The sequence below is a fragment of the Lycium barbarum genome, chromosome 5 (genome assembly GCF_019175385.1).
Source record: "Lycium barbarum isolate Lr01 chromosome 5, ASM1917538v2, whole genome shotgun sequence".
Lineage (NCBI taxonomy): Eukaryota > Viridiplantae > Streptophyta > Magnoliopsida > Solanales > Solanaceae > Lycium > Lycium barbarum.
Genome location: NC_083341.1, coordinates 125,310,382 through 125,326,404, shown reverse-complemented (window position 1 = coordinate 125,326,404; position 16,023 = coordinate 125,310,382). Strand labels below are relative to the sequence as shown.

Here is a 16,023-nt window from a genome sequence, read left to right as displayed (position 1 = left end):
CTGCAGCGGATATAAACACTTTCCAAACTTCAGTTTCAAAAGAACAAGTCAGGAATACATGTTTAATTTTTTCTTATTGATATTCCCTACAACATCAACATCTTGAGGCTATGGAAATGCCCATATTCCACAACTGATCATCTGTAGGTATTTTTAGCTTCCATAGCCTCCATAAAAAGAATGAAATCTTGAAGGGTACTCCTTTTATTCACATATGAGAATAACATTCTTCTATAGGGGCCTTCTGTCTGATAATATTCCAAGCACTACTGACAGAAAACTTGCCTGTGCTAGTTGCCATCTACCATGGTTTGTCCCAATTCCCTTCTAATTCTTCAAATTGAATTTCCCTTCTAATCTGTTCTGCAATATCCTCAGGAAAATTTTGTTGTAAAAGTTGATCATTCCACTCTCCATCCACTATTAAATCAGCCACTTCTTCAATGTGTTCATTAATAGGAAAATCAGCAAGGACAGTATGATATAGAACTCCTAGCTTAGTCCAACATTCATGCCATATATTTGTCGTTCCTCCCTTAGTTTGCCACCATGTTTCCTGTTCCACCATTTCTCTAGCCTCTAACATTGTCTTCCAAACATGAGATCCAGATTTCCATTGAATTACAGTTGGAATAGATTTTTTACAGTACTTATTCCACATGTAATTAGACCACAAGGTATTAGCAGTTCTAAATCTCCACCACAATTTGGCAAATAGAGCTCCTGAGACATCAAACAGAGATCTAAACCCCAAACCTCCTTCCTGTGTAGGGAAACACAAATTTTTCCAAGAAGCCCAATGCCTACTTTTGCCTTCTTCTTTATTGCTCCAAAAAAATCTAGCAAAGATTTAATGTAACTCTACTAGAATGTATTTTGGAGGAGCAACCACTGACAACATATATACGGGCATACTTTGAAGCACACTTTTAATAAGAATTGCCTTGCCGCCATAAGATAAAAGCTTTCCTTTCCAAGAATGTAGCTTAGCCTTTACCTTCTTGATCATATCTGCATAAAATATCTTCTTCCTCCTTGCATAGAAAATAGGACAGCCTAGATACTTAAAAGGAAATTGTCCTCTGGAAAAAGTTGTTATGTTCCCCACTTCTTGAATCAGATTAAAAGACACCTTGTCATGCATATAATAACGACTTTTTTCTCTGTTAATCATTTGTCCTGATGCCTCTTCATAACTTCTCAATATTCTCATGATTCTCTGCAATGACTCTGATTCAGCAGATGCAAAAAATAATAGTGTCATCTGTATAAGCCAAATGATTAAGGGGAGCAGTCCATTTTGGCATTCCATATCTAATGAACCTCTTATCTTCAAATAAAGCATTCAATGCCCTGGATAAAACCTCAGCTGCCAAAATAAATAAAGCAGGGGACAAAGGGTCACCCTGCTTGACTCCCCTACTGGATTTGAAAAATCCTATAGACTACCCATTTATCAAAATAGAATACCAGTTATTAGACAGAAGTTTCCAAACCAAACTGGTATAGTGTTCTGCAAAACCCATCTTTCTCAACACATATCTTAGGAAATCCCAAGAAACCCTATCATATGTTTTAGCCATGTCCAACTTCAGCACTACAGTAGCTGGCTTACCTCCTATCCTTATGTCTGAAACAATTTTCTGAGTTAATAGGATATTCTCAAAGATACTTCTACCTTTCACAAAATCTGATTGATTATAAGAAATTAAGGTAGGCAATAATCCTTCTAATCTATCATGCATCACCCTAGAAATTACTTTGTTGATGAAATTTGACAAACTTATGGGCCTCATATCTGCAAATGTTTCCACTTCTACTTTCTTTCGTATTAAAACCAAATTAGTATGAGTAATGGATTTAGGAAGATAAGCACCAACAAATAAAGCCATCACCAATTCATGAACATCATTCCCCACAGTATCCCAACATTTCTGATAGAAAATACCAGAAAAACCATCAGGCCCCCCTGCACTATCTCCATTTAAACCATATACAGCCTGCTTCACTTTCTCAATAGAAGGATGCTTGCACAACTCCTTATTCTGGTCTGAGGTAACCAAAGAAGGTAAGTACTGCAGAATATCCAAGTTGCTTTGATTTCCTTCCTGAGAAAATTGATTTTGGAAGAATCTTATTGCCTCATTAGAAATCAACTCTTTAGACTCCAGCCATTGACCATTTCCATCTATTGAGCTTTAAGTTCTGTCTCTTCCCATTTACATAGTTATGGAAAAAACCAGTGTGTCTCTCAGTGTACCAGTCTAATCTTGCTTTTTGCCTCTAATACAGATCTTCCAAATGCAAGTATTTCTTCAATTCAGCTTAAGCATTTTGAAGAACAATCCTATTAATGATACTAGGATCTTCCTCAAATAAACCTTCTTTAATCTTCACAACTTCTTCTCTTACTTCCAATTCTTTAAAAATATCATCATAAGTATCCTTACTCCATTTTGACAGGGCCTTTTTGACATTCCTCATCTCCTATTTGAAAACAAGAAAAGGGTTTCCAACAAAGTCTGCTTGCCAATTATTCTTGATCACCTCCTGGAAACTTTCATACTGAGTCCAAAAATTTAAAAACCTGAATGGTTTTGAAATTGGTACAACTTCTTCACCACAAAATAAAACCATAGGAGAATGGTCTGATCCAATTTTGGTTAAATGCTCCACTTCAATATTAGGGAAAGAGTTTTGAAAAGGAATATTCACTAGAATTCTATCTAGTCTTTTTAGAATGCAATCCCCTTCAGCAGCTCTTCCATTCCACCAAGTGTAAGGACTTCCTTTGAAACCCATATCAAATAGTTCACTAGAATTAACATAGAATGCAAAGTCATCACACTCTGATGGATCTACAGGAAAACCTCCAATCTTTTTCTCTTCTGATAAGATAACATTAAACCCCCCCCCCCCAACCAACCAAGGTAGGCTCATATCATTAGCGAGAGAATAAATATTATCCCATAGTTCACGTCTCTCCACTGGGCTGCATTTTGCATACACAAAAGTAGCAATCATCTTTATGCCAGTAGCAGAATATTTAAGTTTAAGAGAAATCTGTTGATTTGTATCCAACAATATTTCCCACTGAACCACTGCATCAATAAATACCCATATCTTGCCACTAATATTTGTCAAAGCTGTTTCCATCCCTATCCTCCTCCTGTGTTTTTGTAGGTGTTTGTTGTGTTGAAAAGGCTCCATCAAAGCCACAATAAAACTATTATACAGCCTTTTCTAATTAATAAGCCTTTGAAAAGTCTGTTGAGATTTAACAGACCTTATATTCCATATAATTGCTGGAATCATGACTTGGTCATACTTGCAATCCTCTTTGGTAAGATCCTCTTAGGTGGGGCTGAATTTGTATTCTTAGCTTTCTTTCCTCCCTTTGATTTGGCTCTAGGTGTACCATCATTTTCATTTGTACTTTGTTGAGTTAATTTTGTGTTGTCTTTCTCACCCTCTACCTGATTGATTTCCTTTCTAGCTTTCTCCACTTCTCCCTCTGTTACTTGATGTGTAACAATGTCAATTAATTCTCTGCTAGGAGATGAGTGAGTGTGTACTGAAATAGACTCAACATTATCAGGTCTCATTGTGCTTAATTGTGACTTTTTTGGTTGTCTGCTATCATCTCTAACTTGATGTTGATGTTCTTGCAGAATATCAGGTGTCTTTGGATCTGCTGATTGAACACGCTCCTAAATTATGCCAATTGATGTATGCCCATTCACCTCATGTAAATTCCCTTTTTTCCTCTCCACCTTTGTAGTAGTAGTCATTTCTGCACCTAATTCTGCATCACCACCATTGTTGTCAGTAGTGTCTCCTTTACCATCCACTAAATTATGTGCTTCATGATCTTTCTTGTCTTCTGCCTCTCCCACATCTACCGATTCCTTAGAAGAAATATGATCATTTAATTCTTCACCTACTACCTCCTCCACCCTATCTCCCCATGAAACCTTCCCTGAAGGTGTTTGAGAAATATGACTAGAAGAATTATTTACGTCAATATTGCCCAAAATTTTCCCAAAGGAAGACTCCACCAACTTTGTTGCACTACCTACTTCAATTTTCTTCATAAGAGAGCTTTCTTTAATTCCTTCCTTGATTGTGCATCCTCCTTTGACTGTACTTGTGCCGATTCCCCCTGTACATTCTTAATGTTTTCCTCATATTCTCCTGTATGTTCCTCTTCAGTAGCTTTTGTAGCTTCCCTTTCTTGTTTTTCTCCCACTGCATTATCTTCCTCTCCATGATACTGTTGTATTTGCCCTTCCTGCTTTTCTCCATTATCTGCTACCAGCTCTCCTATATGTTCTTCCTCTGTCAATGCTACAAATTGGTTACTAGTTTGTACAGAGCTGCTAGGATCTGCTTTATTCTTATCCCCATGCTTGCCTTGTATATTGGTCCCTACTTTATTGGGATACACTCTATTATCCTTTGCAGGATTCCAATTTTCAGGATTTCCTAATATTCTTCCACTGGATAACATCCTGGCTGAATTATGATATCCCCTTGGCATTTTCTTCTCTGGATTCTTTTGTTTACCGTCCTCCTAACCCACTTGCTTTTGTTTACCACAATGATAGGGAAATGAAAGTGGAAGAAGTTGAGAATGGTGAAAATGGAGAGTTCAAGCTCATGATGGAATGCCTACTTGAAGGAGGAAATGAAAAAAGTAAAAAGCCTTGGACGAGTACCTGGAAACTAGTCTCCAAAATGACTTGATGAATGAACACAAAAATCCTTCATGGGAATTTGAACAATATCAAGATGAACTCTAAAATTCTCAATATGAGAAGATAATGTATATGTTGGAGGCCAATCATGAAATTGAGGAATCAAGAATTGAACACCCTCCAACCGAATCCATGTTTATTGGAGATGCCAAAGAAAAAAGGGAATTAGAGTCAATCGGTGTCATGGAAAATGTTGAAATTCGCTCTAGTTCATTTGGGGGTAAGGATGTCCAAGATAGAGCAAATTCAAAAATGGAGTGTCTTAGACCGCATTCAAAACATTTTTCGACATTGTGCTTAGTGGATGATATGGAAATTGAACTAACCAAGCCTATGGAAATTTTGGAGGTGAAGAACAAGACGTTTTTATTTTGAAGTTTGCTATGCCAAGAAGACAAAATGACATCCCTCACTTAAAGGCCAAAAAGTGCAAGATGCGACACCCGAGAGTTGGACTCTTTGCTTTTCTATCACCGCCTCATGAGCGTCATCATAATCTTGATTCAAAGTTGGGGCAAAAATTCATATCCTCCAAATGGAGGGAAAAGTAGTAAAGGTGACTGTCTTGCCACGACGTTAAATCAAGTGCTGGGTGGGAGGCAACCCATCGTTAAAAAAAAAAATTAAATCATTTTTCAAAATTTTAAATGTAGGTGCTTCTTTGAGGAAAAATGTGGAAACTCTTGGCTAGTTTGGTACTAATAGAGTTCGTCTCTTGCATTTGAGATTGAAATGCGAATACCCCTCTAAATAGTTTTGTGTAAGTTAAAAAGCAAGATGCATAGGAAAGAATGATCTTTGTGATAACTTTTTGGATCATTTGGTAACTCTTTACCTACTAGTTGGTTTTACTTTAGATTATGAGATATTGCTCTAGTTGTTCTTGCTTAGGAAGTGAAATTGTTCCATCTTGACTAGTTCATATGCCATGTGTGGTGAGTGTTTGTTGAATAATTCTTGTGCTTACTTTTATCATCTAGAACTTTCCTAGTTAGTCTTTCAATGCTAATTTTGATTATGTTGGTTGGAGAGATGACCTTGGGCTATCTTTGTGATTTTTGAAAAAGCCTCTTTAGCCTTTTTGGCCTACCTTTACATAAATAATATCACTAGTAACCCCATTTGAGCCTATGACCCTTTTTTTTATTGCCACATTACAAGCTTTTATCCTTTTTTATGAAAGATCTCTCTTTTGAACTTTTCCCTCATTGAACATGAAATTGTGAATTTGAGGCCAAAAGCCTAAGTTGAGGGTGTTAGTGTTGCTTGAGAAGTAGTGAAGGTTGGTGTTGTGGAAAAGTCAAAAGAAAGGAAGAAAATTTAAAAAAATACAAAAAGGTTGCAAACCTTTTGTGCAAAAAAATTGTATCTTTGTGAAAAAGTAATTGGAAAAGAACAAAAACATTAGAAATCAAGAAAATGGTTGCACAAAAAGAAGTTGGAATAATTGGGGAAATTAGTATGCAAAGGAAGGAGTGATGATTTGAAATGAAGAGGAAAGTGGACAAACGAAGGAGTGTAGTGTTCAAGGAGGGCATGGTCACTTGTATCCCAAATACTTATCCTACCCTTCCCTAAGCCTACATTACAAGCCTAAAAAGTCCTAATATGATCTCCAACCGAATGTTCTTGAGTTAGTGATGAATGAAAATATGGGCAAGCTTATGGTGTGATATCTGTTAGCATTAGAATTTCTTTGTTGAGTGTGAGTGACTTTGTGTATATGTCCCTTATGTTGTTGTTGTTGTGAATATAGTGATTTTGAGACTTTCTTTCTTATGAAGGCATATGAATTAAGATAGATTGGCAATGTTGAAAAGTTCCAAGTTGAGTCAACTGGGCATATCTAGTAAGCTAGTAGTTTTGAGTCACTTATTGAGGCTTGAGTGTTGTTGCTTGATTGTTTCGAATCTCTATTGCATTCTTGAAATGAAATGAGGGAGTTATTTGGTTGAAGTTTCACATGCTTGTACCCTAATTGTTGGTACCAACCAAAGTCATGAGGGTTGTGCTTAGTTGAAGAATTTGCTTTGAAAATGATAGTAGCACTACCTAAGCTTGTATTGATGGATCCTCATTGAGATTTTGGTTTTGATTTGCTTGAGGACAAGCAAAGACTTTAAGTTGGGGGTGTGGATGTGTCGTGAAATTACGGGATATTCGATGTTAATTCCTTAAGATTTTGTAACTCTTCAAGCATTTTTAGTGTTACTTTTCGTGTGTTTAAGTCGTTTTGTACAATAAGATGCCCGGAGAGCATAACAGAGCAAAATGGAGCAAAAATAGCTGAAATACAGCACATGCTAGTAGCACATGCGAGTAGCATGTTGTGCATGCGAGCAGCACTTGCTGCAGCATGTGCTGACAGAGATAAGCAATTGAAGATAGTTGGTGTAGCACCTGCGACACCACATGCGAGTAGCATGTCGTGCTTGTGAGCAGCATGTGCTGCACCACAGCTGATTGCACAACATGCTACAGTTATGCACAACATGCGACTCGCAGGTTGAACATGCGACACCAGATGCGAGTAGAATGTTGTGCACGCAGAGGATTTTTGTCCACAATTTGTTCCCGTTTTGACAATGTTATAAATAGAATGCTAGGGTTTGTAAAATTCATTGATTTGGTTGGAGGACTTTCAATGAGATTTTAGAAATCATTATCCATTAACATAAACCCGCTCTTTGTTGTAAAATGGTGAAATACATTGGATCGTTACTTGAGAGTTCCTTGTATCCATGCTTGTGGCCATTGATCATTTTACTTGTTTTATAGGTTAGTTTACATTTTTGCATTAGTTATAATTTTTTTCAAAAATCAAAATATTATCAAGTGTTTGGCTTAGTGTAGAAAACGATAATTCCTTACTTGCCTAAATCGCCTAGGATATTATTCTCTGTGGATTCAACCCCAACTCTTAGTTGGGTAAATTATATTGCATACGACCGTGTACACTTTCTCTTTGAGGAGTGGATTTGGACGTTATCACAGACCTACCTGAATTGGACAGGAAGACCGCCTGCATCCAACTATATGAAAAATTGAAGGATGTACATGCCGTTATATGAACCGTTTGCCCTTGGGTTTGGGTTTTTACTTTTTAGTTTAGGAGTTGTACCCCTGCGCGAGACTGATATTCTGTGTACCCGGTTCCTTTATTATGTATCCCCATTCGATATTTATCAATGTTGTATATATCGGGGAAAACGGAACGTCTTAACGGTACCTGCATCCTTCTAACGATAGTATACTTTTGTTGATATATTGATTACATGATCTACATTGTTTACATGCTACGTGCTATATACCCTGCTTTGCCATGCCTATTTTTGATTTACGCATATAAAGACATCTGTTTTGCTTCAACCATGAATAGTCCATAGTTCAGTTCCCAAAATCTTAGAATGCCATCAAAATGCACCCCAAAGTAAAATCTCGAAACACCGCAGCAAAAGTCAAGTTTTCTAAAGCTTCTAAAATGTAGTTCGATCATCATCCAATCCATGTGAACCACATCATTTTCAAAAGCACATTTTTACACTCAATATTGCTAAGAGCCGCACCCCTCGGTTCTCGCAACCTCTAAAGTTTTAAGACAAATAGCCCAGCCGTCGCAAATTGCCGACAACTACTTCATTCCTAAAAAAATCATTCTTATCATACCCAAAAGATCGTTAAGGTCACACTTTTCCCTTTTAAAGTCCAAACACTTCAAGTCCAAAATGGTCGAGTCATCATCCAATACTCGTTGACCGTGTCATCCTCAAAGATTACTTCACATACAAAGATTACCAAAGTCGCACAAAAATCAGTCGAATGGGCAAAATCCTGTCCATCCGGGTCATCTCCAAAAGTCTCTATGTGAGCCGAAGTTTGGACAATATGTTTCAAGTAAAACAGATGTTACATGTCTTATTATGATTAATGAACTAATACGTTTACCTCTTGATTTTTTCTTCTCTTTTGATTGACTCGTAGGGACCACCGAGAGGTTTCGCTAACGAAACTTAAGTCGTGATCCGTTTTAGCCCATCCATGGGCTACGCTATCGTGATCTCACAAAATTCAAATCCCAACTTTTTTTAGCTCACGCATGCTCTACACTATCATGACATTACAAAATTCAAATCAGAACTCCTTAAAAAATTCAAGATTATGACCTTTTTTAGACCACCCATGCGCTACGTTAAAATGTCCGACATCCAAAAATGACAAGCCTGCGCTTATTTCAATAGACAAGCCAAATACGTCAGTTTCGAATTCCGAACTACGTCAGACCTGATGCTTGTTCGAGCAAGATATGTAAGCAATCCTGTATAAGGGTGCGGCCTCCCCACTATTTCAAACCACAAAGCCCGATAAGGAATCAGGGTACATCTTTGGTCCAATCTTCAAAACTTCATTTTTTCACTGTTTCAAAATATGGACTCTGCGAGCAAATCTGGGGTATATCGTTGAATCAGTCAAGCTATTCAAATTTTCAAGCTCAAACATCTTGAACTAAGTGCCCTAGGACTAGAAGCCGGGGCGACTGGTTCAAAACAGTTCGACAATTCTGATATCTTCATTCATTAGAGTTGCCCAATCAAATGAACAACTCCTTCCCTTATGAGAATCTAAAATAAGAACATAAGTGGCTTCTTTCGAACAAACGATTCATCCTAAATCCAAAAAAAAAAAAATGGAACGTGCCTTACGTGATGTCCTATATCGATTATTTAGTCTTCGACTCACTCAATACTTATGCCAGGGATCACATTCCCATTTCCTTCAGTCTATCATGACACGCTAGGTGAGGTCAACACGAGTCAATCACTTTTACTCTAAAGATTTTTTTTTAGCACAGGGACAAGGAAGTTACAAAACAACGAGCTTCAAGTCGACGTCAAGTCCAACCAAAGGCGTTATTGATTCTACCATCGCCTCAACTCTATAAGCCAAAAACGGCTTCATTTCTAACTTAGCCATCAAATTGGATTCCTTTACTTCGTTATGTCCACTGACACTTGCTCTTAGAATATTGCAGGTTACGACATTAAGCGAAGTTGAACCCGTGAATCAAGATTATGAGATGCTGGCTGGATCCTCACCAATCCACATAAGCCAAGACGTCTTCGTCACTAACCTTTTGCGTTATCCTTATCAAAACAATTCTATGATTCTACCGACAATAAAGTCGAATCTTGCAGGGATAATGCATCAACACTGCCAAAGACTGGCATATCAAGACTCAAGGATCAACAACGTCACTTTACCGAGCGTAATCATCACAAAACAAGCAAAACAAACCTCAAGCCTTCAAAGACAACCGAAAATCTCAAAAGCCTATTTAATGGCCAAGGCCGAACGGCGGCATCTCTAACTCTTCTCCCAATTTTTAAAGACTACTTTTCATGACTTTGCTTTAAAATTTTACAAAGTCAACTTCAAGTCATCAATGACTCCCATTGACCCCTAGACGAGACAACTTGCTTAGGAGGAATGTCGAATCTTCCCGAAAAATAGGAGCTCCACATCAGGCTATAAAGTGCGGTCGAAGATCGAAAAAGCCGGCAGAGAGCAAGGCTTACCCCTACAAAAGCAAGCAATTGCTCAACGGTTTCGTATATATTTCTAAAGTCCTTTTTAGATTATCTTGACTAAAGCCACCTGTAAAGCGACCACGTAGATACTAATCATCTTCTTTAAGTACAAGTAATTGCTATAAGATTAAGAAGCATCAAAGTAGAGATGGTCTTCAATGTCAAAGGAAATGAGTCAATTGATCCAAAGGGGATATAAAAGGACAAAACACCGCAAGGGCGACATAATTGAGCCGAAAGGGCTATAAACAAAATCAAGCAAAAGAAGCTACAAATGGACGAAGCGCCACAAGGGCGATGCCATCAAGAAGGGCTATAGATAGACATAAAAGAGACAAAAGGGCAAAACAACTATCTAACCGAGAGAACCACAGTCCTCGGGAGTCGAGATGACGACAAAAAGGTCAAGAAGGCTATGAAGAACGCCGAGAAAGTCGTTCTCAAGCGATACCAAGAAGGTTATAACTATAAATCAAAATCGAGGGGTTATAACTACACGAGAATGGTAGAATAGAAACAAACTTATCTTCATGACAAAGTAGGGTTGTCTGCCCTAAAAGGTGACAAGCAGGGGCGTCCGCCCTAAAAATGAGACAAACAGGGTCGTCCGCCCTAAAAACGTGACACTTACCTCTTAAGTAGACATTGCCAATCTCTGAAGTAGATTGTCATAGGACGATACGTTGGTCTCGAAAATTCGACATGACGTCATAAAAACATTACCACCAATTATGTTTATGACATAATTCCCAAAGTGGGATTACATAGGCATTATTTGAGTTTTGTCGCACCAAACGAAAATTGTAGATATCCCAAGCTAGAAAGTGAGGCAGAAATTTTGAGATTTTTTTGGGAGATCTCAAAACTCGACACGATAGGTAGCTGACACAGCTTTAACTGGGGCAGAATTTTTGAGAGGATTTCGGTACGACAAGTTTAAGAATTAGCGAATACACATCTACATTGGGGTAGAAATTCTGAGAAAACCTCAAAATTTCCACTCTTCAGACTCAGAATAACGCCGTTTCCAAGCGACATGATACTATCAAAGGCATCAACCAGACAAGAGTCGCCACGTCAAACGGTTTCATATCCAACTTTATCTGTCATACCTTACTATTTTTAGTATAAGGGTTTTGCAGGTAACGTCGTCAAACATCGAGGTCATGCCCAAAAATGATGGACAAAAGTGGACATCAAATCCACAACAACGACAAGAAAAATCAAATAAAGCCTCTCAAATGGCGAAAGCCGAATGGCTACACTTTGAACTCTCTTCGTCTCGTTTATGAATACATTGTCATTTCTTTTGACTAGTTTAACGCTTTTTTGCTTCAAGTTTTGTAGAAAGTCACCATCAAGTCATTAACGACTTCCCTTTGACAGCAAATAAGAGCAATTTTTTGAAAAGGAATACCAAACTCTTCGGAAAAAGCAGAGATCCTACAAAGTGCATCAAGGACCACCACAAAGAAAAAGCATGGAAAGAGGGCCATTCATTCGAACAAAATACCTAGAGGACCATGCATTTAAGACAAAATTCAAAGGAAGAACAACTGAAGCTGCAATTCAACGAAGGAACACCCAGAAAGGGTAACAAAGCTATTTAAATAGACTTTTTTTCGCTAACTTGTTTGCTCAGTAATTGAGACAGGAAATGGTGCTAGCGGAACAAAACAAAGCAAAAAACCAAAGGCGAAACAACAAAAGCAAAAGCAAATACAAAAAATTCAAAGACAAAGCAATAAAACCGAGAAGCATCCGAAAAGGGAATAATGATGACGAAGGAAAACGAAGACAAAAACTTCAAGAGATGTGATAAAGCAAAAGCATCCGAGAAAGGGTAATGAAATTCTCCCTAAGTAAAGTTTGTTTTACGCTGATAAGTTTGTTCGTTTTGCAGAGTACGAAAATACAAAAGAAAATTCTAAGACTACTAAAAGATATAATCACGGTACCAAAATCCCGATCTCCACTAAATAGTATTGTGTCAAGGTATTAAAACCCTAGCCTAGACGTTGCATGGCTTGCCTTGATACATTGATTGATTAGACGTCATAAAAATCTAAAATTTGAAGACGACACATTGCTATCGGTATTGAAATGTCGTATTCACAATCCAGTCTAGTCCTTTTGGAAGATATGAACCATGTCGACGGGCGGGTATTCTTCCCCGGAGTCAAAAAAAGGAAGGTATCAGTCTTCCCACCGAGGTAAGCTTCATTCCTCAAGATGACGATATGGATTAAACGACTACGTGCTGAAGGGGCCGAATCATCATCCATATATATTGCCAAAAGTAGGTAGCATAATTCCGAGGTTGATGTCCACAATCATTGAAATACAAATATGATTCCTACATAAAGATTTGCGGTCGCTATTGTAGTTTATTTCAAGTTAACGTAATTATGGTTCAGGGATAGTGGTATTCATGAGAAAAGGCTCCGAACTTGAGTATTTAGTAGTTAACTTGAATATCTTGACTAAATGTTGTAATTATGGACACACGGATTAGTAGTCATCATGAAAGGAATATGATACTGCACTTTGATTTGCAGTCTACATTTGGGTATTTTTGACTATAAGTGATGTAGTCCTGAACTGCTATACTGCAAGCTTCGTATGAGGATAACGATGCAGTCGACACCAGATTTGCGACAGTCACCGCAATATGTGAAAATGATGTGAGTCCAAATTTTGCAGGGATGACGGATGTCATAAGAAACAAAAATGACCCCGCACTTGAAAACATGATTTTCATTAGTGGCAACTTTCTTACGAAAATGACAACCGGACTGGGTGTGTAGGTTTCGTAAAAATGCGGTATAGCCCAACCCAGATCCCAACGGAAGTTATCATTGAACAATGGAAACATCTGAAAATGACGGAAAAAGAGCCGTCAAAGTATCATGATTATTACCCAGAGTAGATCATTTTTTCAAAAAAAAAAAAACACAAACAACACACACTTACAGGAGAAAAGAAAGAAGACGGAAAAGCAATTACGAAAAGATGGACACAATGTCAAAGGATGACTTCAATGTCAACAAAACGGAAAAATGCCACTCAGGTATGACTACATTAAAATCAAAATTTTCAAAAGACTAACACGCAGGACTCAACATTTGGAAAAGAGCTAGAAGCTACCGAAGATGAAAGCAAAAGCCGGATTCAAAACATGCGGAGCATACGTGAAATTTTTTCTTGGGCAGCCAGCCAAAAACCGTGTACGAGAGTCAAGCTTTCTACACCGAGATTGAAATATCACTTCAAGCAACTGCACTCATAAATCTTTTGAAAACCGCTTCAGGTAGGGTTTTTCACCGGAAATAGTCAAAGGGATTCTCACATAAAGGGATATTCCTTTTCGGGCTATCGAGTCGAACTACAATTGGCCTGATTCCCAAAGTCAGGGATATGTAGGCTACTCAAAATTCGAGGCTCGGCCATATTCCTATAATAATCTCGAGACGTCTCGAGGTAGTTTAAAGAAAACTCTTATTTTTCATAGTCCTCATAGAGTCAGAACTACAAACAGCCTGAGTTCTCATGTGGCCTGAGGTATGTAGGAAGCCTAGAAACTGGAAATCGGGGTCCGACTATACTTTCAAATTTTGCGCAAAAGAAGGCTGTAATTTATTTTATTCGGTGAAAATTAGGTTTGTCAAATTTGCAGCTCAAGGATGGTCTTGCCATCCTCGAACTCCGATGGGACAGCTGTTGACACCTAATTTTCACCTTATAAAACGCGTATTTTTATTTTCAAATTTTTCGAGTCCAAGATGGAGTAAGGATGCCCTTAAAACAATTAAACATTTAAAAATCCCGAGAAAATTGCAAATATTGACATTTAATTATTATTTTCATAAAAATTAACAATTACGAGTTATTTACTTTCACAAACGTGATTTGAAAAGAAGATACATATCCCGCTCCATCTAACTCGGGAAAATTGTTAATTAAAAATGACGTATGAATTACGGCTCATTTTGACCGCATTTTTTTCACATTTTTAAATATTGCTCGGAAGTATATCAATATTGGGCTCGTTTTGAAGCTCGTATTTAAAATGACGTATTATAATTTTTATTTCGTCAAAATATTATTTTACGAGGGGAGTATTAGACTAATTAATCTAAAACTATATAAAAAATATGCTATATTTTTATAAAAAAAATAAGAAGGAAATTTTATCCATTTGTACCTTTGTTGGTACTATTTGGATAAGGTCTTTTTGGGGGGGAAATTACGGCGAAGTGGCCTATTTTTATTCATAGAATTCTAAATGTTTAGTTGGATGATCTTGAAAATTTGAATAAGAATTTTTTTTGGGGGGGGAATACGGTCAAGTGGCCTATTTTTGTCCATAGAATTCTATATGCTTAGTTGGATGATCTTGAAAATTTGAATAAGAATTATTTTGTGGGGGGGGGGGGGGGGGGGGGGAGTACGGCCAAGTGGCCTATTTTTGTCCATAAGATTCTAAATGCTTAATTGGATGATCTTGAAAATTTGAATAAAGATTTTCGGGAGGGGAAAGTACGGCCAAGTGGCCTAGTTTTGTCCATAGAATTTCAATTGCTTAATTGGATGATTTTTGAAAATTTAAATAAGGATTTTGGGGGGGAAATCTATGGCCACATGGCCTATTTTTGTCCATAAAATTCTAAATTGGCTTGCCTACAAATAGAAAGGATGAACATTAAGAAGAGGAGGAGATTTTTTTTTTTTTTTGGAGAGGAGATTTTTTTTGGGAGGTCACGTTTTTGAGAAAAAAAAAAAGAGGGGGGGGGGAATCTTTTTTTTTTTATTATTATTTTTGGGAAAAAGAGAAAAAAAAAAGGAAAAAAGCGAAAAACACAAAAAGAGTTCAAATTTGTTATCCTAAAAGTTAAAGTTTGATTTATATATTCAAAGCTTAGCAACAAAAGAGAGAAATATGAGATATACATATAGAAAAAGAGGAAAAAATTCAAAAGAAAAAGGGGTTTAAAGATTTGTGAAGTATTTGGTGTTTGAACTAGATTGAATCAATCCTCATTTTGATCTTTAGGTTGCCCCATCCAAAGATAACCTCTCATTCTATCCTTTATTTCATTTCTAGATATGATTATATATTTATTATGATACTTGTGTTAGTAAAAAAAAAAAAATTCTTTGCTAGCTTAGTCTTGCTTGATGGAAGACAAGATGCGGGAAATGCGACTGAGATGGTTTGGGCATGTGAAGAGGAGAGACATAGATGCCCCAGTGCGGAGGTGTGAGAGGTTAGCCATGGATGGTTTCAGAAGAGGTAGGGGTAGGCCAAAGAAATATTGGGGAGAGGTGATTAGACAGGACATGACGCAGTTACAGCTTACCGAGGACATGACCTTAGATAGGAAGGTGTGGAGGACCCACATTAGGGTAGAAGGCTAGTATATAAGTCTCGTTATCTTTCCTTATTAGTAGGCGCATTAGCGCATTATAATTTCTTGTGCTTTGATTTATGTTATTATTTGCTACTTTCTGTACTTTGATTACTCTATTTTATCTGTGCCGCTTTCGTGATTTGCATTTCCATATCGCTTTGAATTCCTTGATTATCCTGTTTTACTGTGTCGCTTGCATTATTTCATTGCAATATCGTTTTAAATCTTTTAACCTTATCTGACCCCCTTTTTATGCTTCTATTGAGCCGA

General features: G+C 37.4%; 1 protein-coding gene across 1 annotated transcript; it reads right to left on the bottom strand.

The window, feature by feature from the left end:
* Positions 1-301: 301 nt before the first annotated feature.
* LOC132639745 (uncharacterized) lies at positions 302-3,156 on the bottom strand. The gene is made up of 6 exons (XM_060356169.1): positions 2,548-3,156; positions 2,344-2,487; positions 1,563-2,108; positions 1,365-1,445; positions 998-1,264; positions 302-763 (listed from the first exon to the last, which is right to left on the bottom strand). Exons 1-6 carry the CDS (start codon positions 3,154-3,156, stop codon positions 302-304), a joined length of 2,109 nt encoding a protein of 702 aa, XP_060212152.1.
* Positions 3,157-16,023: the final 12,867 nt, after the last annotated feature.